General features: G+C 37.9%; 2 protein-coding genes across 2 annotated transcripts in view; both read right to left on the bottom strand.

Moving 5' to 3' along the window:
- Window positions 1-80: 80 nt before the first annotated feature.
- LOC128878911 (actin-related protein 6) lies at window positions 81-1,700 on the bottom strand. The gene is made up of 3 exons (XM_054127580.1): window positions 1,339-1,700; window positions 296-1,267; window positions 81-218 (listed from the first exon to the last, which is right to left on the bottom strand). Exons 1-3 carry the CDS (start codon window positions 1,413-1,415, stop codon window positions 89-91), a joined length of 1,179 nt encoding a protein of 392 aa, XP_053983555.1. The 5' UTR covers window positions 1,416-1,700; the 3' UTR covers window positions 81-88.
- A 2,281-nt stretch (window positions 1,701-3,981) lies between these two features.
- Window positions 3,982-27,536, bottom strand: part of LOC128878541 (dynein axonemal heavy chain 7) — a 38,663-nt gene continuing 15,108 nt past the window's right edge. The window contains exons 14-28 of the mRNA XM_054126828.1: window positions 25,791-26,862; window positions 23,002-23,603; window positions 21,981-22,267; window positions 20,526-20,779; window positions 19,444-19,740; window positions 17,973-18,468; window positions 15,642-15,896; window positions 14,537-15,027; window positions 12,848-13,201; window positions 10,996-11,462; window positions 10,521-10,678; window positions 9,536-9,782; window positions 8,033-8,438; window positions 7,304-7,567; window positions 3,982-4,702 (exon numbers count right to left, since the gene is read on the bottom strand). Of these exons, the coding sequence (XP_053982803.1) occupies window positions 4,352-4,702; window positions 7,304-7,567; window positions 8,033-8,438; window positions 9,536-9,782; window positions 10,521-10,678; window positions 10,996-11,462; window positions 12,848-13,201; window positions 14,537-15,027; window positions 15,642-15,896; window positions 17,973-18,468; window positions 19,444-19,740; window positions 20,526-20,779; window positions 21,981-22,267; window positions 23,002-23,603; window positions 25,791-26,862 (6,001 nt within the window). The 3' untranslated portion in view covers window positions 3,982-4,351. The remainder of the gene's footprint in view (window positions 4,703-7,303; window positions 7,568-8,032; window positions 8,439-9,535; window positions 9,783-10,520; window positions 10,679-10,995; window positions 11,463-12,847; window positions 13,202-14,536; window positions 15,028-15,641; window positions 15,897-17,972; window positions 18,469-19,443; window positions 19,741-20,525; window positions 20,780-21,980; window positions 22,268-23,001; window positions 23,604-25,790; window positions 26,863-27,536) is intronic.

The following is a 27,536-nucleotide window of genomic DNA, read 5'->3' on the forward strand; positions in this document are numbered from 1 at the left end:
CAAGTTTCATAATTCAAACAGTATGATGGAAAATATTGATATAATGGAGATTTTCTTTTGAGAATATAATTTTTAATATTTATTAAAGTTAAACATCGAATTTTTCAAAACAAAGGTTCTGCCCTTCTTCCTCGTATTCTTCCCTAGTTACTAGGAGACTCGAGAACATTGAATCTTTTGAAAGTGTTTTACCTCCGTGCCAAGCATATGTAATTGGACTGAAAAAAAAAATAATAAATTATGCATTTATTTGAAATTTTTAGCGGTATTAAAGTGAATTTGAATATTTGTTTACTTCTCGGGTAAATAAACATTTATCGTGTATTCTGCGGGTGCAAGGCTTCTCACTTCTTTGTAGATTCTTTCCTGAAATCCTGGGAACTTTGCATTACCACCTGTAAGAATGATATTAGATAAAAGATGAGGCCATGTCTCTTCTTCGCATCCTTTCAAGCAATCCATAATTGCTTCTGGAATGCCCATTTGTCGGATACCGACATCTGAGGGGTAAAACAATATTTCAGGTATGGCAAACCTTTCGTTACTTAAACGTAAAGTTTGCTGTTCATTGGGAGGCTCTGGATTCTTGAGGAAACCACGCCTTAACGTTGTATAATCTGGTAAAACATAATCTTTGATTATAGGATTATTCTCCAATTTGCTTTTGGCAGTTTCCATGTCTTTGAAAAATTCTTGAGAGACAAAACACGAATCCTCTTTCACTTGGTTTATCACATAAGTTTCATCCATGACATGGAGTTGTCGATAAGATATAATTTCTTTAAGATGATTCGTAAGTAGCTTTCCTCCCACATCGATGCGTCTAATACCTTCTTTAACTTTGGTATCATTTACATAAGGCACTATGTGAGTAAAGCTATATCCGCTATCGACTACTATACAACATTTTGTGTTAGGATTTTCTGTTTTGTATTGATAACACGAAAGAGTGGTGGCATTAATTCTTAATAAACTTTGACATTCGTATTCTTCAAAGAATATTTCTGTTATAGCTTCTTGTACTGTAGAGAAGTCGAACAAAGGTTCAGTGATAATCACTGAAAGCTGATTCAAATTTACAGGACAACACTCTTTTGAGAAAATGTAGTCCCATACAGTTTTCTGAACATCCCAGTTAACGAGATATCCTTTTTGGAATGGTAAGATGTAAAAGAGTCCAGACGCATCGCGACATTCTTCTATCTGATTTCCAACAAAAGGTCTCCGTCGTTCGCTTTTTGCTTTCATAATGCAATTAGGAACTAGTCTAAAGATAAAAATATAAAATAAAAACGATGGACTGTGGTCAAACAAAATTTTTTTATTGTATGAACTCACTTTGGATTGTTGTCAGAAGCTAACCCTACTTTCGCGGTGTTTGCCCCATTATCGATAACAAACGTAGAAGTACTCATATTAACGACACGATTAAATAGTATTTGAGTGTTCCTGTTCTATCTTATGCGTTCTAAATATTTAATTGCAAGTGTCCGACATAAAGAACAAATATCTTTTGCCGGACTATTTAAAACGTTTGAACATGTATCATAATATTATTACCGGCAGTATCAATAGATTGTAGCGCCTTCTGCCAAATGTACACTGACTAAAATGTATAAGTCTGTGTTTTCAAACATTAGTATACAATTCTTATATGCAATATATGAATTATATACAATTGTTTCATACATTATTCAATCTAATTCCACGTAAAATATTTCTGCATTTAATTGAAAAATGTAAGACTAGCTAAAATGTACAAGTCTGTGTTTTCAAACTTTAGTATACAATTCTTATATGCAATATATGAATTATATACAATTGTTTCATCCATTATTCAATCATTCTTCAAATATTTATGAAATATTTTAAATGCATCATGCATTTCTCAACGAGGTACATAAAGATTTCCAGACTGCGACCGGTGAGTCGTATGCTTTTTGGTTCCTCTGGTCCCCAATCATGTCGTAGGACGAAAGGTCTGAATTGACACGGGTGACTACTTGTATACGTGGTCTTTGGCGAGTACAGTGACCATGGGTATGCATTGCATAGCATACTCATGAGTAGTAACATTTCTTGTGATATTTATTAGAGTAGGCTAGGGTCTTTTTGTACGATGCTAGTCCGCTTAGATTCCACTAATTATTCTTTTTAGTGAGGATTTTCAGGTTTAACCCTTCCGTGTTCGTTGCCTGAACTCACTCACGTGCCCAGGTGCTACTTGGGTGAGCGAAGGGAACGGGCACGATGACTTAGTCTGTAAAATTAATAACAATATATATGTGCGACTGACACTGTGCTAACGTATCGTGCACGACGTACTTTCCACATGTGTGTGTGTGGTTAGGCTGTGGAATTGCGTCGGTTGAAAAATTCATTACAATATACCAATCTATTTGTTACCTATTGCAATTACATAAAACTTGAAACTTTTTATTTATCATGAATTATCTGCGACGATTGTTTGCATTTTCATCTACGTACTCTTTCGTATAGACAATAGTCTTTATAAATGCTAATGTATTTAAAGTAGCTTATCAATTTTATATATCAGAATCAGAATCTGATGATGAACCTATATGGTTATCAATAATTACATTGTTGTTTAATATGATGACAAGTAAAAAGCTTGCTCGAAAAGTGTACGCAATCTGCAATTTTCGATGCTTCTTATTGATACTAAAACGTCAAGTAGAATCGATATTACGCGTGTTCGTTCTAATTCTAATTTGAATTTGATTCCAAAATATGATTTTTTCAACTAAGGATAGGTTCGAATTACATCAGCACATTTTCATTAAATAAAATCATATGTAACTTCCGTTTAATCAGATTTTCAAAGTACTTTTAATGTACTTTTTGACCTATTCTTTTCTCTTGGTATCGAGTAGAAATTAACTTTTAACTCAAATTTATTTTCAAAACATTCATGTTTTGAAACTCATAATTTTGATTTTCGTGCAATCTAAATTGAACTTTTCTTTTCTTTTTTAATTTCAATTACACTATGGATAATGAATATATATGAATATGTATTCTTGTACTAACAAATGTTCTTTTCAGCTGTCGTATTTCTGTTTGTGTAAATATAATACTAATCCATTGAACAAGTTTATGTTGCAGAGTATATCGAAGCTACAGGTTTCCCCAGGAGTAATAAAATCCGAAGGACCAAGAAATGGAATCTGAACATTTTCAAAGTGGAATCTTTCTGACACACTCGATCTTATGAAATTCTATTTGATAGGTTTTGGTTTATGTTTTAGAAATTCTTCGTGGGATCAACAATGAACAATGAAGACGACAATGAAGAAACATACACACATTCTTGTATATTATGTTTTAGATTTATCTGCAGGCAGGATGTGAATACACATAGATTTTTAGTTGATAGGCTTGTTACATTTTGCAAAATCGTCGTGGCATTAATAATTACGCAAATGAAGAAACACATACACGTTCTTGTATTTTATTTTTTAGATTTATCTGCAAGCGGGATGTGAATACACATAGATTTCTAGTTGATAGGCTTGCTACATTTTTCAAAATCGTCGTGGGATTAATAATTACAAGAATGAAAGAACACACACACACATTCTTGTATTTTATTTTCTAGATTTATCTATAAGTAGGATGTAAATGCAATCAAATCAATGGTTCGAACCAAAACAAAATATATTTTCTCGTATTCTGTTTAGCTAGGCAGGTTAAAACGAAAAAATACATTATAGTGTTTAATTATAGTTATAATGAGCGCTCATTTAGGTAGGAATAATAATAGTAATAATTTTCCTTTCACTTCCACAGATGTAGTACTATTTGTAATAGGAGTATCTTGATAGTTGGTAGTTTTAGAGTTAAGGATGTAGAAGGTTATTTATTGTATGAGATGCTTGTTTATTGGATGGTATTGGTAATGGTGGTGGTTAAACTTCTATTAGAGAAGTGCAGGTGAAGGTCGCATGGGGAAGGTTCATTCTATCAGCTTTAAAAGTCACTCTATATATTATAATTAAACTGCGGATCTTTATCCAAAATAAAATATTCGCGAACGTGCCTACAAAAATTGAATGGGCCTAAATAGGAATCTATTTTATTCTGTAAATATTATAACATGAACTTTACTTTCAATTTTTTGTACATTTTTGTATATTTTTATATATTGTTTGCATTCTGTAGGGTTTTGGACATTCAAATTTCCTATAAATGCATAAAGATCCGCAGTCTAATTATAATAAAGAAAATTACTCGATGCAAATGAAAATACGACATTCACGTTGAATGGACAATAGTTCCCGAGCTGAGATTCTCCATTACACGCTTAAAGAATTAATAACGCGATAGTTATTTAATTATCCAACTGACAGAGTAGAGCTAGTCCCCTTTTGATCCAATGACTGACGGGATGTTTCGTGTCCAAAAGAAATGACAACACGTAATTCGTCGAGTGTCCAGTGGTCTTTAAAATACCATAACGCGCGGAAGTGATGTAAAGGGGGCATTCGTATCGTTTCCCTACGTAAAGAGTATCCACATGGGATGGTATCATCCAAACGATCGGCATGGGGTCCCAGAGAATTTTCGGGTAGCTTTCTTCGAGCAGCATGCTCGGCATGTCCCATCTCGCGCCAGCCAGAAACATTCCATAGACGTAAACACCATCCGTTGGTGACGTATTTGTCTGGTACGTGGGAAGTACCTAACGAATCGCGAAAATATTTAACATGTCTGCGCATTATAACCCTTTCGGCTCAAGTTTCTTCTATTTGGATTTCATTCGTTTCTCTTTTCGAAATTAATTGTATTAAATTAGGGTTGGGTACCAAATTCAAGGCTATAGATAAAGGAAAATTTGTTTCACCGAGAATGATGTCCATTTTTTCGCATACACTGGGTGTAGAAAGTATTCGTACAATGATCAGTTTCCCAAAAAAACTATGTAAAATTGTAATTTATTAATTTATTTTTGATAAACAATGACATTCTACATATTTTCGGAAATCTCTACAATAGATAGATTACCAAAAGAAATAGGTATTTATGTAAGTTGCGAAATTAACAAGAAAAAAAACAATTAATCGATAGAAATATTGAAGCAATAAGTATTCGTACAAGAGATTAATTTTTAAAACTTCATTCAAAAAAAAAAAAAAAGAAATTTACATTAATTTACAAGTATATAATACTTCCTTCGTGGGATTTCCTTTTGATTTCATAATTATTGCAACTCTTCTAAGCATTAAATTAACTAAATTATTAGTTATTCGAAGTGGGATCTTCTTCCATTTTTCTCTTAGAGCCTTTTTTAAAAGTACTTTACTAGAAATTTGATGTTTTCTAATTCTTACGGAGCAATAAACTAATGTGTTTACGTTACAAACTTTACTGTAAAGGGTTCGTCATAAGAATCGTACAAATGCTTGTTGCTTCTATACTTTTACTCACTTTTCGCATTTTTTTGTTAATTTTACAAATTATATTAACTAGTAAATGTTGTTTGGACTATATCTATCTTAGAGAGTTCCGAGAATATGTAAAATATCATTGATTATAGAAAAAGAAGTTAAGAAACTACAATCTCACAGAAAAGTTTTTTGGGAAATTGATCGGTGTACGAATACATTCTACACCCACTGTATGCTCCTGTAAATCTCACTTGTAATTTAACCGAAGGCAACCAAATATATTCACTGGGAAATATTCATACAGGATGTCCTAGAATTGCTGTAAGAACCGGAAATGTGGGGTAGCTGAGACGATTCTGAGCCATAGTTTCCTCTTATTGTTAGTTAATACAGGGTGTCCCAGGGTGACGCTCTGTTAAACAAAAGAGCGACAATGCACGTGTCCCGCCAAAAGGATGCCGATCGGCGAATTCTTACAAACTTTATAATTGATATATTGTATACAGGGTGTCCCAAAAGTCGGGGAGGAGCCGGAAATGGGGGGTAGCTGAGACGATTCTGAACAACAATTTCCTTTGCAAAAATGTCGGATGGGGCTTCGTTAAGGAGGTATTAAGCGAAAACCCCGACCAATCAGAGCGCGCGTAGACCGTTGGAGCGGCCGCGGTAGCGTAGGCTACGCGCTGGCGGCCGCGCTTGCACGCGAACAAGTGACTCGACGTGCATCGAAGCATCGACCTAGCGCGTAGCCTTCGCTACCGCGGCCGCTCCAACGGTCTACGCGCGCTCTGATTGGTCGGGGTTTTCGCTTAATATCTCCTTAACGAAGCCCCATCCGACATTTTTGCAAAGGAAATTGTTGTTCAGAATCGTCTCAGCTACCCCCTATTTCCGGCTCCTCCCCGAGTTTTGGGACACCCTGTATATCCTTCCTATAGCGTGAATTTTGGCAAATTATTCATTCTATCAGCTTTAGAAGTCACTCTATATATTGTAATAAAGAAAATTACTCGATGCAAATGAAAATACGACAGCTTTGCAAAAATGTTGAATGGTGCTTTGTTAATAATTCAAAAACAAAGCACTATCCGATATTTTTGCAAAGGAAATTGTGATTAAAAATTGTCTCAGCTACCCCCCATTTCCGGTTTTTACACTAATTCTGGGCCACACTGTACATGTCCCGATAGGGTCGAAAGGGATAAGGGAGGAAGCCTATCTGGGACGGTCCGAGAAAAAGAGCATATTTATAAATTCTTTGAGGACGAATGGAAAATTTTCTGGTACTAAGGTTTAGGTTATTCGAAAGAATATTTTCTCGAATACCCTACGCCAGAGGAATACCATCATTCGCGTTCCATAATCAAGTTGATTAGACATGACTAAACTGCGGATCTTTATGCAAAATGAAATGTTCGCGATCGTGGTTACAAAAATTGAACCTAAATAGGAATTTATTTTATTCTACAAATATTATAACGTGAACTTTACTTTCAATCTTTTTTATATTCTTGCATATTGTTTCCATTTTGTAGTTTCTTGCACGTTGAAATTTCCTATAAATGCATAAAGATCCGCATTCTATTGATTATTTTAATAGCGAGTTGCTTATTTCTATAAGTACACTATATTCTATATACTATATTCTTATCAGTGGACTGCGGATCTTTATGCAACATAAAATCTTCGCGAACGCGCCTACAAAAATTGAACCTAAGTAGGAATTTATTTTATTCTGCAAATATTACAACATGAACTTTATTTTCAATCTTTTTGTATATTCTTGCATATTGTTTCCATTTTGTAGTTTCTTGTATATTCGAATTTCCTATAAATGCATAAAGATTCGCAGTCTAGAGATTGATATACGAATGAAAAATGTATAAAAGGAGAACCTTGAAATCGAAATCTAGCCTGTCGATGGGTATCTTGTACTTCCTAGCAAAGTTTTGCGTGGTCGCTGTGAGGAAGGCGTGCGCGAACGAAAATCCAGATATCCAGAAAGTTTGCGGTATCCCCTCCGTCAACCATTTCTGGAAGAAGTTCAGTCGATCCAGAAAGTCCTTGACGAAGGCTGATAGTGGTTTCAAGGTTGGATAGGCACACGCTTTTATCCAAGATGGTGGTAGTCTTGCACTCAGTATGTGATGAGCTAGAACCTGTATAATTGTTCACGAGATATAGGTTGTCGGTTAGGAAAAGATCCTAGAAAGGTTCCTAAGGAAAGTTCTAAGATCTTAGGGCAGGGTAGATCTTAGGGTAGACGAGTAGCGCGCGCTGTGATTGGTCGGTGGTTTTTCGTTAATAATTCAAAAACGAACATCCGACACTTTTGCAAAGGAATTTGTTCAGAATCGTCTCAGCTCTCAGAGCCATTTCTGGTTCTTACACTAATTCTGGGACATCCTGTATACAACATATAAATTATATAAATACGATTGTTTCAAGTAATATTCAATTCAGTACTACATTCGTCAGTTCCGATTGAAAAAAGTGTCTTCAAAACCAGTCATTTGACCAATCACGTAGAAACAGGTACAAATGAAATGTCGATAGGTTTAGTGTTAAAAACTTAGAACTATCGTTTCCGTAACAGTAGTCTGTGTGTTTCTCTGTGTACGTACCTCGAGTCCGGGAGTCATCACTATCAGTCCATCGACAGCTTTCTCGAGCAGGTCGAGGGAATTTCGAATTTCGTTTAGAAGAGTGTTGTACCTCTCCAGCTCTTGTATCAGTACCGTGTTCATGGATTCCATGTACATGACTGGATATCGTTTCTGCGCCTCCTCGATGTCATACAGGTGCGGCATTTTATCGTATATATCCTTCTTCATGTTCAGCAGGATCTCGTCCTGCTTAGAGGTGTCTCCTACCGCCACCGTTCCCTGAATCATCATCATCGACTGGAAAAAATCGTTCGTCAGTTCGAGATTTCGCGTTATTCCCGCGTTCATGTGCAGCCCTAGCGTCTCTGGCGATGGATACAAGGGGATTCCTTCGATCTGCTTGATGTAGTCTTCGTATTCGTGTCTGTTGCGCGTACGAACGAAAGAAGGATGGATAATTTTAGAGGCGTTCCATGCGGAATTATTTAATTAAAAAAAAAAAAAATTATTATTGTTACATATCTTCGTGGATAGGAAAAATAGACGGGTCATATTGGCTTCTACAGAGCGAGTGTTTATTACGTGCACGCAGATAAAGAAAAAGAAAAGTGTCTTCTTTGCACGCTTAAGGGGGTATTCTGAATTAGGAGGTCTAAAAAAAGCGGTTTTTCGTGAATTTTTTTAGGATGGAAAAAATAAATAATTCTATCGAACTTTTTATCCTATTTTCATACATATTTGAGTAGTCTGTATAGACATTTTTTCAAGAAGAAATATTCGAATTGAGTCGACTGTGACGCACATTTGTAGAGCACCTCACAATTAAAACCTCCTATCGGCTCGAAAAGAAATTTTCATTTACATACATTTTTCTTCTATGTGAACTAAGAAAAACCCGCAGAAATAGTGAAATGTGAAATTACTGCAAGTTTAAAAAAAAAGAACGAGTTCTTTGGGTGAAAAAAATCACTTTAACTCGATGAAAAAGTTGTTTAAAAATTTTTTTCGTATGAATTTTCTTAGTTCACATAGAAGAAAAATGTATGAAAATGAAAATTTCTTTTGGTTTTCTTTTTGTGTCAAATCAAAATTACGACCTGCATCTTTCCCGCCGATAGGAGGTTTTAATTGTGAGGTGGTCTACAAATGTGCGTCACAGTCGACTGAATTTGAATATTTCTTCTTGAAAAAATTTCTACAGACTATTCAAATATGTATGAAAATAGGATAAAAAGTTCGATGGAATTAATTATTTGTTTCCATTCTAAAAAAATTCACGAAAAACCGCTTGTTTTAGACCTCCTAATTCAGGATACACCCTTAACGTATGTGCCTATAGTGGCGCTTTTGCTTGTATTTAAATTTACTTATATTCTAACAATTGAAACAATTTTTGCAAGATGTTACTCCAAAAAGTGTTCGAATCTGTATGGAATGACCCATTAAGATGAATGTTAGATGATGTTTTAAAGATACGAAGAAGTCGGTCGAAAGTCGTTTTCATTGAGAAACACCCAGTACCGTTTCGGCAGAGTGTATTCCGGACCAACGTCCGCGAAAGAGTAGTTAGGATTCGTGATGACGTCCTCGTTGAAAAAATCTTGCAATATCGTGATCAAGCATCTTCGATCTCTGTCGTCGGTGACCCTGCCGCCGTAATTGCACTCTCCTGTTAGATACTTGATGGCTTTGAAGGGAACCTCCTCGTAGTCGTTTATGTACAATTGAAGCTGTTGGGCAGATATTTGAAGATCCGATTCATTGAAACCTGCGACGTAACGATAGTATTCTTCGGTTATCCATTTTCTCGGCTCCCCTTGACCGAAGTAACACGATAAGTAGAGTGCGGATCTTTATGCAAAATAAAATCTTCGCGAACGTGCTGTTGGGATCCAGGTGAGGAACGTGGAGACCGATTTGTACACTTACAGATATATTTCGGACGTTTCGAAAATACAACTCTGGATACAACGAATACTCGGGGAAACAAAATAACAGACTGACGCGCAGAAGGATCGGAAACAATAATGCTTCTCTTCTGATGATTTCTAGATCTTATATCCTAGACCTCTTGGGTTGCGAGGGGGTAACTATGATCCTTGGTACTGGATCACCGACTCGTCTAGGATGAGTCGTTCATGCCCAGGAAAAGATCCTGTAGGGTCTTTGATAACAGATGCGAAAAAAAAGATATACATGTCGAATCGAGTAACTTCCTCCTTTTCGAAGTCGGTTAAAAACAAGTCTGACTAGTTTGTGTTAACACTTTGATTCCCGATATCTTTATCTATAGTTCAGCCAATAGATTGGCCATTCAACAGTGCCTACAAAAATTGAACCTAAATAGGAATTTCTTTTACTCTGCAAATATTATAATATGAACTTCACTCTCAATCTTTTTTATATTCTTGCATATTGTTTGCATTTCGTAGGTTCTTGCACATACAAATTTTCTATAAATGCATAAAGATCCGGAGTCTAATAATAAGCGTGACGTTTGACTAACCGTATTGTATGTTCCAACCCTGCGATCCGTAATTTCGTCTTTCCTGGACCACAGCGTGGAAGAAACACAACGCGTAAAGTAACTTCGAGTACGCTCTCTTCTTCTTCGGGTCTCTGTCGAAGAAGTTCGGGTCCCTAGCTGCTTCAGATTTATACGACCTAGATTCAAATGCAAATACAGATGCGTTTGTAGCTTATCACTTTACCGATCGGCTTTTTGTTCCTAACGTTTATCGAATGGTAGCCGATTACAGTATTGTCTCGAAATAAGCAATTCGGTCGGGATCGGCAAGTTGTTTATTTCGAGGGAGGTTCTGCACGAATTTTTCGTTTCCAAAAATGGAGCCACGATGTAGCGCAAAATATCGACGGACTTTTCGATTCGTAACGGTGTTGAAGGTTTGACCCCCAAATAAGGTCCCACGTATCAAAAACAATCTGCGTAGAATGATCTAATAAAGATATATTCTTCTCGCCTCATGATATTATTCTGCAATCCAGTGGGAGGTTCGTTGGTCATTTTGACACCGTTTTGAAGGATTGTGATAGGAAACTGTTCCGAGGGGTAGCTGGTGAGCCACAGACGGAAGTGGGAGTGGGTGTTCGAAGGATCAAAGTGTTCGCAGATGGACTCCAACGTGGGCATCCACGAAGCCGCTAGGTGACAGTTTTGCAAGCAGACCCACTCGCCGTCGCTCTGTCCTCTGTCGATTAGCTTCTGAGCGATGGGTCCTTGACCCTGACCCAGGGAGATCGAATGGAACTTCTCCGTGAAGTTCATGCTGTCCGCGAACTTTGTTAGCGCCTCCATAGGATCGGAGCCAGGGGATAGGATGAATATCAGTGGCACCAAGAAACTCGAATCCGCGAACGATTTAGAGATGTCGAAAGGCGGAGGTACGACGAAATGGAGGCCCATTCCAGCTTCGACGAATCGTTGTATCTGAAATATTTCGAGTTGGCTTCAGGATGCTTGAATATTATAAACGTACCGTTGAAAATTATAAACGTACACTGTTGAAAATTTTGTGTTAAGGGGGGAGTCTGATCCAGCTAATGTATTTTTCTAATGCATATAATTTTCAGATATAATTAATTTCGTTTATTGAAACTCTTTTTACATACAAAGGGACGTTCAAAGAAGAAAATTGGACAATGTAGATTTAATTTGAATGTATACATATATAGATATATTAGTCGCAAGGAAAGGATTCGGTCGAAACGGTGGGATACGTGGAGCCCTGAGAAAACATCTGATAGATAAAATCAAAACATTTTTTTCTTTAGTTGGTACGTAAAATGCGTATGAACCTCAATTTGAAAAAAGAAATTGTTAATTGCAAAAATGGCGGCAAAAAACATGAATGAACGATACATGTCGGCCGTTATTTTGCAATAACTTTGTGCTATAATAATAATTCATTAAGAGTCGACGTTCATTAGCATATAAACTTAATTACCTTCAATTTAAGAGTTGAGTCAAGTGAATCGGATAAAAATTCGATGGGCTATGCGTCCCACCGTTTTGACCGAATCCTTTCCTTGCAACTACTATATCTATTATATGTATACATTCAAATTAAATCTACATTGTCCAATTTTCTTCTTTGAACGTCCCTTTATATGTAAAAAGAGTTTCAATAAATAAAATTAATTATATCTGAAAATTGTATGCATTAGAAAAATACATTAGCTGGACCAGACTCCCCCCTTAAATTCAACACGAATCACACGTCCCAAACGGTCCACCAATATTTTGTGGTCGTTTAACATATCGTGCTTGTGTCAATCAATAATACAAGCTCCATGTTGAATGGATTAACACAAAAAGTTGGTAGCTATAACAATTTTTTGTTTGTTTAAGTTTAACAAACTTGTGGCGTTAAACTTATCTTAAATGTGTTAAATCTACTATCGTTGATTATTACTGGTCCCCATTTACTAGGCAAATTAAACATTGCTACATGTAGGAGGTTCTCCAAAAGAATAATCATACGATATCGACAGCAGAACTTATTTATAAATCAACCTAATATTTCAAGTTTTTTTCTGACTACATGATAACGTCTCCCTTGCTTATATTGGGTTGTCTAGAAATTCCATGCCGATTTTTGATAGGTGGTACACCTCTGTTTATACTGGAATGGTTGAAAACAAATAATATATATATGTACATCCCTTAAAAGGTAGAAAGGTAATTTAATAAATAGTATATGTTACAATTCAAATGTGCCCTTGAAGTTTTCTTAAAAATTGACACGCACTTTCTGGACGACCTAATATTTAGGATAGCATCTCGCTAGATTCTCCAATGTCGTTGATTTTTACCGTGATCATCACTTTGTCGGTTCTGATCATTCTCACAACGATCAACTTCTGAAACGGCGTCAGAGTCTTTTCCCACGGATCTGGTATGGGCGAGTTCTCCGGATCCAATAAGTCGTAATACTTCTTCCAGGCGGTCATGTTTCGAAGGAAGCTCCTTTGAAAATCCGCGAAGCTCGGTAGAACGTGCACCCTGCAAATTTCACCCCACGATTTATCTGATAGCCAAGAGGCCGCTGGATTGCTTGGGGTTGCAGCCAAAGTGACGCCTCCAGACAGAAAGAATGTCATCTCTTCTTTCGTGATCGCGTTCTCCGTTAGCAGGATCGTCGTGTACAAGACGAAGGAGTACAAGACCTAATTGAAATGATCGATTAGAGTGACATTGAAATAGAGCTGTACGTTGTATCTTGCTGGACGTCCATTAGCTAAACAATTGCTATCTGTTCCAGATTTAAGGGGAGAATTACTTCTTTCCAAGCCGAGAAATGGATTTCTTAAGGGGGTATCCTGAATTAGGAGTTCTAAAAAAAGCGGTTTTTCGTGCATTTTTATAGGATGGAAAAAAATAATTAATTCTATGGAACTTTTTACCCTATTTTCATACATATTTGAATAGTCTGTAGAAATTTTTTCAACAAAAAATATTTAAATTGAGTCGACTGTGACGCACATTTGTAGATCACCTCACAATTAAAACCTACGAAAAACCCGCAAAAATGGTGAAATGTGAAATTACTGCAAGTTTGAAATAAACAACGAGTTCTTTGGGTGGAAAAAATTACTTTAACTTGATGAAAAAAGTTGTTTACAATTTTTTTTGTATGAATTTTCTTAGTTCACATAGAAGAAAAATGTATGAAAATGAAAATTTTTTTTGGTTTTCTTTTTGTGTCAAACCAAAATTACGACCTGCATCTTTCCCGCCGATAGGAGGTTTGTGAGGTGCTCTACAAATGCGCGTCACAGTCAACTGAATTTGAATATTTCTTCTTGAAAAAATTTCTACAGACTATTCAAATATGTATGAAATTATGTATGAATGTCGTATGAATGAATTATTTGTTTTCATCCTAAAAAAATTCACGAAAAACCGTTTGTTTTAGACCTCCTAATTCAGGATATATCCCCTCAACACGTTGACTGCCAGACAAATATTCTTGAACATTTCTGCTAGGATTAAGTATCATTCAAACTATCGGAGACTACACAATCAGACATTTATCGCGGTATTTATTTTTGTAGCTTCATAAAAATTCATGAATTTGATTTATTGATTTCGTGAAAAGCACTGTCACATGATATGCTGATCAACGTGTTAATAGAATCTTATAGAGCAAGAACAGTTGTACAAAGTTTCAAGTAACAATTCGTGAAGTTGTCGAAGTTATAGAGCTCGGAGCATAGGTTTGTTTTCGAGAGACGTTTTTACTGAAAATTTCTTTTTTGTCTCGAAAGGAAGCAATTCTCGTCTTAGTATATGATCGATCGGTAAGGTTAACCTACCGATCTCTTGACCTACACGCTATCTCCCGATTCCTCGGGCCATACTAAACAGAAAGGTAGGAAGTCCGAACGAAGTACCACGAGTCGAACACGTGCTTATTGTTTATGAACCAAATTCCTTACCACGAGTCTCGCTCGTGGTTGTAGGCCAAAGGGTTAACTAAAGTTAATTAAAGTCCCTTTTACCTTGTCCTTTTCGAACAACGATCTGCACACGTTTTGGTACAGCGTGTAAGTGAAAGTTTCTCGCAGAAACATGAGTCTCCTCTCTAGAATTTTACTTCTGTTCGCGGTTTCGATGGAATTGACGTATAAATTGATGAACCACGTCAACGAGTACTGATACATCGGATCGATGTTGGGTAAATCGGTGATGGTGTAGTAAAGGGCAGAGCTGTGTTTAGCGATGGGTTTATAATTCTGTCGGAACCCTTCGATCTGCGTTTCCGTCTTCTTCGCGGCTGATTGCTTCTTCAGTATGTCTATGGACAGAATCTTGGAAGAGTCGAGAATCTCAATCGCTTCTTCGTCCTCTAAAATACTAGCACCGGACGCCGATAATGTCTTCAGGATGTTGTCCTCTACTTGCTTCAGGGCCTTTTTATTCGCTGCGCTCTGAACGATTAGGTATTCTCGCTTCTCTTGCAAATCCGGCCTTTCCTTCGCGACTACTATGCCTATGTACAAAATATGTATTGCTTAGTGATTGTATAGGATAAATTTAAGGGTGACTAACTAATTTGTACCGTTAAGATGGGATGTCACGTTATAGTCATCGATATCAAAATTAAATTAGAGAAATGAATAGAAACAGTAGTATATACTCCAAACATGAAAGAAATGTTAATCAAATAAATCATAGATATTGTCGATGTCATTTAATGTACATATGTATATGTAACGAACATAATTATTTATACAGGGTATGTTCGGCTTTTCGTAGTTGCATATTACAATCAGTAATTTTCAATCTGTTTTGTTTTCTAAAAATTGAAACTAATATTAACCATTCCGTAACACTATTTTGGTCGTTTAATATATTCTTGTATGTGCATACTAATAACAAGAATATATTAAATGACCAAAATAGTGTTACGGAATGGTTAATATTAGTTTCAATTTTTAGAAAACCAAACAGATTGAAAATTACTGATTGTAATATGCAACTACGAAATATCATATGCTCGGTCTACATTTTCATATGTCTATGGGTGCAAGCCCATCTTTGTTGGTACAATTTAGAAACACGATTTCTCGAAGATAGTTTAAATTCACAATATTCGAACAGTACCCAACAGCTGATCCTCCAGGCCGCTTATGGTCAAGGCGAAATTGATCAACGTCACTTTGTTGAAAACCTCGGGTAGATAATGTGGATTTCGCAGCTTCGTCGTGATGTACAGTCTGAAACGCAGGCTATATTCGATTACCTTCTCGCCTAGCGTGATGAACCACAAACCAGCCATTTTGTATATAGATTTCATTAGTATAGGATCGAGAGGCGCCACTAGCTCTTCGAGAACGTTTTCGATGAGCACCGGTTTGCCTGAATAGACGTATTATTTCGTTAAAATTTGCCGTGGAAGCTACAGAGCTTATGGAATGCAGAAATTAACACTTTGCACTCGAGAGATGACTCTCAGTCACCACTAGGTTTTCTTTAGGTTTAATTTCTTTGGAACTCGAAGTGCCAATAAAATGATCCTCGTTGAGGCAAAGGTGACCTGATTCTCAAATCTCAAATTAGAGATCTCATTTTCGAAGTCAATCTAAGCTTAGCATTCGTGACAATAGAATGCTAAGAAAGCATCTCGAGTTGCTGGAAGATACCAGAAAACAAAGCCTCGAGTGTGTAAAGGGTTAACGAACTGCGCAAGTAGAATTGGCGAGAAATGGTCAGACATGAATGAGTTGTATCGTCCCGCAGACAATATTTACCCTTTGCACTCGAGAGTTGATTCTCAGTCACCACTACGTTTTCTTTCGGTTGAATTATTTTGGAACTCGAAGTTGATAATAACAAGACTGCGGATTTTTATGCATTTATTAGAAATTTGAATGTGCAAGAACGTACAAAATGCACACAATATGCAAGAATATAAAAAAGATTGAAAGTAAAGTTCATGTTACAATATTTGCTAAATAAAATAAATTCTTATTTAGGTTCAATTTTTGTAGGCACGTTCGCGAAGATTTTATTTTGCATAAAGATCCGCAGTCTAATAATAATTTACCAATGAAATGATTGTCGTTGAGGCAAAGGTGACCTGATTCTCAAATCTCAAACGTGATCTCATTTTAGAAGACAATATTATTTTAGCATTCGTGGCAATAGAATGCTAAGAAAGCATCTCGAGTTGCTCGTAGATACCAGAAAAAAAGGCCTCCAGTGCAAAGGGTTAATATTGTCTGGGATACAATACAACTCTTTCATGTCTGACCATTTCTCGCCTATTCTACTTACGGAGTTCGTTAACCCTTTGCACTCGAGAGGTGACTCTCAGTCACCACTAGGTTTCACGCAGCAAATCAACAATGCCTAATGTTTCTTTAGGTTTACTTTCTTTGGAACTCGAAGTGCCAATAAAATGATTGTCGTTGAAGCAAAGGTGACCTGATTCTCAAATTAGAGATCTCATTTTAGAAGTCAATATTATTTTAGCATTCGTGGCAATAGAATGCTAAGAAACATCTCGAGTTGCTGCTAGATATCAGAAAACAAAGCCACGAGTGCAAAGGGTTAACAAACTCCGCAAGTAGAATTGGCGAGAAATGGTCAGACATGAATGAGTTCTATCGTTCCCCAGACAATATTATCCTTTGCACTCGAGAGGCGACTCAGTCACCACTAGGTTTTCTTTAGGTTTAATTTCTTTGAAACTTGAATTGCCAATAAAATGATCCTCGTCGAGGCAAAGGTGACCTGATTCTTAAATCTCAAATTAGAGATCTCATTTTCGAAGTCAATAGTATTTTATCAGTCGTGGCAATAGAATGCTAAGAAAGCATCTCGAGTTGTTGGTAGATACCAGAAAAAAAAGCCTCGAGTGCAAAGGGTTAATACGTTGAAGAGACTGAACAAAGTTCAGTCCCGTCCGGCCACACCCCGTATAGGACAAACGGTTCAATGCAGTGATGGGCGAAATCGTAATCGGAAATTTGTCTGCGATTACGACCGTATTGTTAAAGGTTTACAGCCATAGAAATTCTTTACCTCAAAACCGACATTAGATTCGTGTTCCTCGCATTAAAGAATTTAGAAAACCATGCTTTCGTCAAAATAAATTTGTTTAGAAAAGTGCTCTATGGGTACGAATTTCAATTGAAAATTTTTCATTTTTGATTTCCACGAATGTATGGTTTTCTAAATTTTTTAATGCGAGGAACACGAATCTGATGTCGGGTTTGAGGTAAAGAATTTCTATGGCTGTAAACCTTTAAAAATACGGTCGTAATCGCAGAAAAATTTGCGATTACGATTGTAATCGTATTCGTAATCACAACTCGGAAAGATGCGATTACAATTTTAATCGTAATCGCAACTCGAAAATATTCGATTACAAAGTCGTATTCCTATTTGCGATTACGATTTTGCCCATCACTGGTTCAATGTTACATGTACCATACTCCAGAGCCTGCTCTATGATGTTCATGTATCCATCATCCGTCAACTTGACGATTTCAAGCTCGTTTTGTTTCTCCATGTTGCGAATCCATTTATTCGCCTGGCTTTGAGGATCGATGAACAAACTCCACCTCTTTGAGTTGTCCATAATGATAGCGTTCTCCGTGGAGAAGGAGTCTCGCGGTAAACCGTGAATATTCCAAGAATTGATCTTTATCTCGGATCCCAGGACCTCGAGGAAGTCGTAATTGTCCGAGCACGGTATTTTCAAGTTCTTCACGTACGTCTTCCACTTGTCCAAACTCTCGACACGATAGGTTGACGTGAACGGTCCCAGGTACGCTATCATGCCGCAAGAAATTAAAATATCGCCAGGCAGGGTGTCGTAGGATTCTTGTAAACTCGCTGCAGCCGCCATCCAGCGATCCTTCTCGCCTCCTAACCCGCTGATTAATTTCTCTGCTCGCATCAGCTTGTTCCTACAGTTCGTCACCTGCGATGAGCAAACGTTTCTGTAGACTCTCGATCGTGTTTTTATTAGATGGTGTCTCTGGACGCGTGTAACACTTTGAGTGGTAGAAATATACCTCGTAAGAATACTTATGAATCTTATAAAAGTTAGTTTTCTTTCTACTTTTGCTAGAAAATTTGTACTTGGAAAATTTTGTTCTTATACAATTGGAAACTATTTAATCTTTTGCGCTCGGGTGGCGTCTCCACGTATGTAATTTAAAAGTGATTTTGTGAACGTACAATTTCAAATTCACTTACATCAGAATACAATTAATTATTAATTGAAAGAATACTACTTTTAGTCATGAACGTTCGTCGATGTTTTTCTTCGAAGTAGAGTTTCTGGTTTCACAGAAATTTATTATAAAAATGGACTGGATTTGACTCTATAGAAAAGTGCCTCGAGCGCAAAGGGTTAATCTAACATTTGCGATAGTATTTATTTTTACAACTCGATCAAAATTTACGAATTCTATCCAGACTTGTTTTATTCGATACCTCATTTTCGGAATTAATTTTTGAATTCCTTGGTAAGAATCTCTGTCACCTATATAGGGTAACTTCGTGATCAACGTGATAAGTATGTGCAGAGAAAATGTACGCGGAACTCATAAAGGAGAAGCAAGAAGATCTTAGGCTTGCTAAGTGAGAACGATTAGGGTAGAGTTTTAAAATTCATGTACTCGGTCGAGATCTTTGAGTATTGTAATTCGAACATTGTAATTGTAAGACTGCGGATGTTTATGGAAATTCAAGTGGTCACCGATGCAGAAAAAGAATTAAAATTTAGTATGTCTTATTTTCTAAAGCATACATGCATATCTTTACTGATATTTCGTCTACTTCTCCATTTGTGTACATTTTTATAAATTTTTCCAATATTTCCATCTATCATAAATGCGTAAACGTATTCGCAGTACAGCAATAATTTATATCTCTCTTATAATAATTATACCTCTGTTTCCAACTCGATTTTCTTCGCGAGTGTTATTTGCAGATTTTCGTTGAGAACGGCTAGTTTCTCTGTCAGCTCTACGAGCATTTCACGTCTCTCGTTCAGAAACTTGACGGTGTTCTCGTAGTCGCGTTGCGCGGCATCCAGTTTTGCTTTCTTCGGGGCAACTACCTTTGCGACTGCATCGTACAGAACCATCGCTCTCACCCATTTGCAGAGGCCCTCAGCAGCCGACGAGGCCCTTGCTACGACCTTCGGCTCGAAGTTTTTGTCCGTCATGTACGTTGTTTTAATTTCCTAGAAGCAACAAGCAGCTCTTCAATTCTGGATGTTGGAATAAACGATAGTCACGTGGCAACATCGTGCACGTTAATGGAAAATATTCTTGAAAGGAAATACAACATTTCTCTTATAATAAAATACAAATATATTTCAATATTTCATTGAAATACATATATTTCAAATGGAAAATCATATTTTCCGATGAGTCAAGTCTTTGAGTACCGTGTTAACCTACATGTTACATCTTTTTTTTTTCATTTCCGCGATCCGTATCCTCTAAAGGTTCTGGGATAAGTGCCATGGGGTTCATCATGGTCCTCTTATCAGAAGGTATGTCACCTTCGCCACTCCGTGGCCAGATCCTTCGAGAACACCCTTATCTCTTTGCAACGTGCCACGCAGCACCATGACGTCGAGTCATGGGGGCACGGTTCTGTCGGCAACTGCCAAAAGAGGTGCATCGAACTCTTTATGGCCTTACGCCGTGTCCTAACTGCCTGTCTGCGACGATATCGCGCGTAGCTGAGCCGCAGCTAGAGCGGGGACAAGGTGTAGGTTCTATTCGCACTATCCCGTCCATCAATCGGTCCAACTACGACAAGCAGTTAGGACACGGCGTTAGACGTAACATCTGCGACTCAGAATTTGTCGCGCACCCAGCTATCGGGGTACCTGGGAAATGTTAACCACCGATCCCTAGCCGATGACAGACATTGGTTCCTGTCATCGGCATCTCAAGACCCCTAAAACCGCCTTTACATTCGCATTGACGTTCTAACATACAAATAGGTAATTTATACCTGCATTATGTGTTCGGGAATGTTATCTTTGTCGTATTGTCGCAAGGTTTCCAAAAATTTCATGTCGCCTAACAAACGTTTGCTCGGACCCCAGTAGTCCAGGACCTTCTTGCCAGTGTTTGGATCTTCGATTTTAGCGGGTGGTATATCCAGCATGACGCAAACGGCAGCCATCACGAGTCTCACTCCCGCAGGGGGACTTCTCATCGTTCTTACGACTGCTATGTCGGCGGGCTTCAACGTATTTAGAGCCGCTACGATTGTGAAACGATGAAAGTAAAGGAACTGAGACAGATTCTCGAGAGATACTAGAGTCTAAAGAACAACTGTAATTAAATCGGGCGACCAAAATGGCTACCTCAGCTCCCAGGACTCTAGGTTTTGAGAACGGTCTAGTAATTCCTAACAGACTATCTCTATCTCTCCAACTGGTACATGGAATCATGTATCACTGAATATTAATCCTTCGCGCTCGAGTGGAGCCACTAGGCCGACATATGTCATTTAAAAGTGACTTTTTGAACGTACAATTTTAATCTTACTTATATCAGAATACAGCTAATTATAAATTGTAATAATAATTCATTGGGTCACGAATGTTCGTAGATGTTTCTGTTCTAAGTAGAGGTTTTTGGTTTTACAGAAATTTATTATAAAAGTGGACTGGATTTGATTCTATAGAACAATGCCTCGAGCGCAAAGGGTTAACACGTTGATCGCCGGAAATGGGTGACAGGACTTTTCATTAAGAAACTAATGATATTGATTCCAAAAGTGAAGAACCACGTGCTATTAAATCGAGATGCTATGAATTCCAAATGCCTTGAATTCGAGATGTCATGAACTCGAAATGCCATGAATTCGAGATGCCATGAACTTGAAATGCCATGAACTCGAAATGCCATGAATTCGAGATGCCATGAACTTGAAATGCCATGAACTCGAAATGCCATGAACTCGAGATGCCATGAACTCGAGATGCCATGAACTCGGAATGTCATGAACTCGAAATGCTTTGGACTCGAAATACTTTGGATTCTAGATGCCATGAACTCGAGATGCCATGAACTCGAAATGCCATGAATTCGAGATGCCATGAACTTGAAATGCCATGAACTCGAGATGCCATGAACTCGAGATGCCATGAACTCGAAATGCTTTGGACTCGAAATGCTTTGAATTCGAAATACTTTGGACTCTAGATGCCATGAATTCCAAATGCCATGAACTCGAGATGCCATGAACTTAAAATGCCTTGAACTCGAGTACCGAAAATAAATTTATACATTATTTAAGTATTCGGAGATGTTAAACAATTACAGACGTCAACGAATGCTAGATGATCTAATCTTCAAGTCTCGAAACAAAATTTTAACCTCGCGAAAATTGTTTAAAGAATTTTAATGTGGCAGTCAACGTGTTAAAATTTCAATGTCCATCGGCTCAAGTGCCCACCTATCGCGTCTTCCAGAGCTGGTAGAGCTTCCGCCAGGTCTGCCTCGCACTCCGTTTTCAGATTCATCGCAACTTCAGCTTGGACGTTCGCAACGTCTTCGTCCCTCTTGACCAGAATCCTCGCTTTTTCGACGCTTACGTTCTCGGTCTCGATCTTCCTCATGGTCTCAGCCGTTTCTTTTGCAGATGCCTCGAGCTGCGGCCTCAGCCCCGACAGCGTCACTCGCATCTGACCAATTTGCTTAGCTGCGTACTCTAGCTTGTCCAGTCCGTTGATGTAGCGGTCTCTGTCGTGTTAAAAGACACAACGAATAGATAAATTACTCATTGGGTTTAGGTTCAATATAAACATTTAACCTCTTACTAATTTTCACCCTTTGCACTCGAGAGGTGACTCTCACTCGCCACTAGGATTCACGCAGCAAATCTACCAGCAGTAATGTTTCTTTAGGTTTAGTTTCTTTGGAACTCGAGGTGTCGATAAAATAACAATCGGGCTACATCGTCCAAGTCAATCTAAGATCAGCATTCGTGGCAATAAAATGATAAGAAAGCATCTCGAGTTGCTGGCAGATGCAAGAGAAGAGGCCACGAGTGCAAATGGTTAATTTTGTCTAGGTAAATTAAAACTTAAATGGTTTTGCTCGTAGGTAGGGATAAAATTGAGTGGGCGCCCGTGAAAAATATGTATATTATACTTTAGTAGTTACAATTAAATGTCCATCTGTTTACTTATCAATATTGTTGACATATTTATAAGCAAATTTTACAGGCACGAAATGATTTAGTTTCCTTTGAACAAGAGTATCTACAAATGCAAGAGGAACAAAAAAAGCATGGCTAATATCAAGCAGACATTAGCGCAAGGAATGCTTGAAATTCTAGTCAATATCGAAGAATAAAAAATGGAGAATTGGTTAAGATTGTCGAGAACGCCAAAGTTACAGAGACATCGCGACAAAGATCTCGACCGAGTACACGAATTTTAAAACTCTACCCTGATCGTTTTCTCCCTCCTCACCTAGCAAGCGTAAGTTCCTCTTGCTTCTCTTTGATGAGTTCCGCGTAAGTCCGTATAAGATCCAAGAAGCCGGCGGTCGTGATGTAAGTTTGTCTGCCAGTGACGTTATAAAATCGAACGCTGATGTCTTTGGCGCAAATGTGGAAGAACTTGCTGGCGGCCACCGCGTTGATCTTCACAGCTTCGTCGATGTTGATGTCGGTGGTGCTGCGCAAAGCCACTTGCTCGAGAGCATCCTCCGGCCAGACGTCGAACCAATCGATGGTGCAACAGTTGACGAGGCTCGGGTAGAGACGCAGCCTGTTCCTGAACGTGGCACCGATAGGACTGAAGCACAGCATCACGTGCAACTTCTCCTTGCAACGGTTCACGAAGTACGCAAGAACTGCCTCGACCGATATGTCCAAGTTGCGATTGCCACCTTGCGCAGCCAGCCGCGTTGTCTCGATGATCTCTTGCCTCTCCTCCACGGTGAACAGGTTGGGCACCTCGCCGGAGTTCAGCAGACTGTCGATGTCGATCAGAAAGATCTCGTCCTTGATTTGGCCCTCGGTGAAAAGGAAAACGTGATCCTTTCCTACGCCACCGGAGTTCATGAGCACCTAGAGGACGTAGACGTTGCAGGAGCGACGAGATGGTAGTTGGAGGGAATATAAGGGGATACTAATTGTATATGAAAAGCCTATAGCAAAGGTTTAACACGTGACAGGACTTTTTAACCGACTTCGAAAAGGAGGAGGTTACTCAATTCGACATGTATATATATATATATATATATATATATATATATATACTCGGCGTAATCGCTGAACATACCTTAAAAAAAAAATATATATATATATATAAAAAATGAAACAATCGAAAAAATTCTTTATAGCGAGACCACCGGGGGGACAAGCTTTATGAGATGCAACAGGTTTCATTCTGATTGGTCAAGCCATCTCGGCGTAATCGCTGAACATACCTTAAAAAAAAAAAAATATATATATATATATATGTATATATTTAAAAAAAAATATATATATATGCGATTGCGATTGCCACCTTGCGCAGCCAGCCGCGTTGTCTCGATGATCTCTTGATATATATGTATATATATATATATATATATATATATTTTTTTTTTTAAGGTATGTTCAGCGATTACGCCGAGATGGCTTGACCAATCAGAATGAAACCTGTTGCATCTCATAAAGCTTGTCCCCCCGGTGGTCTCGCTATGAAGAATTTTTTCGATTGTTTCATTTTTTACCCGTTTTTTAAGCAAAAACACGTACTTTTTCTTATAATATCATGTACACTGGGTGTAGAAAGTATTCGTACAATGATCAGTTTCCCCAAAAAACTATGTAAAATTGTAATTTATCAACTTATTTTTTATAAACAATGACATTCTACATATTCTCGGAAATGTCTAGGATAGATAGATTACAAAAAAAAAAAATAGCTATTTATGTAAGTTGCGAAATTAACAAGAAACAAACAATTAATCGATAGAAATGTTGAAGCAACAAGTATTTGCACAACTGTTTAATTTTTAAAAATTGATTTAAAAAAAAAAAGAAATTTACATTAATTTACAAGTAATTTACAATTTATAAGTATATAATACTTTCTTCGTGGAATTTCTTTTTGATTTTATAATTATTGTAATTCCTCTAAGCATTCGATTAAATTATTAGTTATTCGTAGTGAGATCTTCTTCAATTCCTCTATTAGAGACACTTTTTAAAGTACTTTCCTGGAAATTTGATGTTTTCTAATTCGTACGGAGCAATAAACTAATGTGTTTACGTTACAAACTCTACTGTAAATGATTCGTCATAAGAATCGTACAAATACTTATTGCTTCTATACTTTTTACCTACTTTTCGCATTCTTTTTGTTAATTTCAAAAATTATATTAACTAGTAAATGTTGTTTCGACTATATCTATTTTAGAAACTTCCGAGAATATGTAAAGTATCATTGATTGTAAAAAAAGGAAGTTAAGAAACTACAATTTCACACAAAAGTTTTTTAGGAAATTGATCGGTGTTCGAATAAATTCTACATCCACTGTATATGCATTTTGTGCAATTTTTTTGAAGTCGTTAAAATCACTTTATATGCAAGTGTTATATATTATTTTGTAGCTTTTGAAAAGCTTTTCGTTCGTTCGTTCAAAATCTTAAATCTAAGGAAGGTTTTACATCGATTGCTTTGAAATTTGTACACAACGTTGCATTCGAATACACGCGTGTTTTTATGTACATTGCACCCGTGACAGGTAAAAAACACGCGTTTCTTGAAAAACCTACAAGCAAATTAACCCTTTGCACTCGAGATGCTTTCTTAGCATTCTATTGCCACGAATGCTAAGCTTAGATTGACTTCGAAAATGAGATCTTTAATTTGAGATTTGAAAATCTCAGGTCATCTTTGCATCAACGACAATCATTTTATTGGTAAGTTATTATTAACTTTCGAGTTCCAAAGAAATTAAACCTAAAGGAAACCTACTAGTGACTAAGAGTCACCTCTCGAGTGCAAAAGTTTAAACGTATTAGAAGTGTGTGCTTTCTCTTTTCTTTCTTTCCCATTTAATCAGACCGAGCCACAGCAAATAATCATTCTGGTGATAAAAATACGAAATCGCTTTCCGAACAATCCGATACCTTCAAGGATTAAAGTATATCGAGTCTTTTCGCAAATAATGTCTCTGCATTTTCTAATTTTCGTCACCGTCTCGATAGCAAAAGTACCATCGTAATGTTTCGGCGAACGTTCATTCGCAGAACGATGAAAACCTTTTTTATATCGTCCCTCCATTCTTGCAAGCCATACGCGCTGCCGATTTCCGGCTGAAAGAGACCATGACCGACCATGCTGGCCGCCAGTCTCGTCAGCGATTGTCTACCAGATCCACCCACGCCGACCATCAGCAGGCTACCGCAAGGGATCACCAGTATACGACAAACTCTCGCTAGATGTTCGAGGGCGTAACGAAACAGGACGATGTCCATCTTGTGCCTGTGCGTGAGATTGTAGTCCTCCAAGCAGGAGATCGCGACCTCCAAGTACTCGTCCGTCGACTTCACCTCCTCGTATCGACGATCGACGGGAATCGTGTCGACGTCCATGAAGTTGCCGAATATGAGACTCTGCAGACTCTCCTCTGTCAAATGTTCGTCGAATTTCGGCAGGTAGTCGAACACCGTGTCGAACGACTCCTTCAGGATCCGATCGACTACCTCTTTGATCTTGAGGTAAAGCCAACGTCGGTCAGGCTTGTCGATCAATCGATCCCCAAAGACCCTCAGGATCTCGTGTACCCACAGCTTCGTGAAATCGGTCTTCGACTCGACGGACTCCTCTCTGATCATCGCGCAGCCGGTTATCACGCGCGAGAAATCGCGCAAATTGAAGAGATAATGAGACTTTGTCGGCGTTGGTCTCAGCTCCATCTGAGCGTTTCTGTAGACGTTCATTGTGGCAGCCACGATCTCTATGATAGTAGGCATCACCGCCGTGGTGAAGCCGTTCCGTTGCAACCCTATGAACGCGATCGTAGTGAAGATTCTGACTATGGTGTCCTCTGAGAAGTTGCTGATACTGAACAAGTGGAAGTGTCTGAGAAACCTCTGGTACAGCTCCTGCCTACTTCCGCCGGGCGGTGCCATGGCGCATACGAACATCGTGTCGTACACGCGTATGATCTCTGGCTGTTTCAGATCGAACCAAAGCTTGTGATCGAAGAACTGACGCAGGAGCTCGATCGGTGGCTGGGAACCATACATCTCCTTCGCAGGCATGTTCACGTCGTCGATGAACACGACGCAGTGGGTACCGGGAAGTGGACCGAACTTGGTTCTGCGTCTCCTGTAGTTACGGAAATGTTATTTAATAGACAGTAGGTATAAATGTTAATTCGGTGGATTCGCATTCGATCATTTGCAGGGACAGGAGTGTTAGGAGGACTTATTGGAGGACAACATTTTTGTTGTGCTGTGTTGTACTGTATTATGGTGTACTACACTCCCGGACAAAAAGATAGCACACCTGCGCTACCTTTAATATCTGGTGTTTAGATTATGCTAGCGTGAAAACTCTGAGATATATGTAAAACATATTTTTTGCGAATATGTAAACATAACATAGATTCACTTTGCTTCAATGTAATTGACTTTACTTAGTTCGAAGAGAAACACATCATTCAACGCAGACAAAATGATAGCACGCTTGAAAAATAAAGATATATATTTCATATAACACCACTACCGCAACAAAAGTGCTATCATTTTGTCTGCGTCGGATTATGTATTTCTCTTCGAATTAAGGGAACTCATTGAAGTAAAGTTAATCTATGTTATGTTTACAGATTCGTAGAAGGTACATTTTATATGTAACTCAGAGTTTCCACGCTAGCATAATCTTAACACGAGATATCAAAGATAGCACACCTGTCTGGGAATGTACATCAAACCCTCTCAGACAGTATTTCCACGTAGACAGTATACATGGATACATTAACACTATTCAATATCTCTACCTAC

This window comes from Hylaeus volcanicus, chromosome 6, assembly GCF_026283585.1.
Source record: "Hylaeus volcanicus isolate JK05 chromosome 6, UHH_iyHylVolc1.0_haploid, whole genome shotgun sequence".
Taxonomy (NCBI): domain Eukaryota; kingdom Metazoa; phylum Arthropoda; class Insecta; order Hymenoptera; family Colletidae; genus Hylaeus; species Hylaeus volcanicus.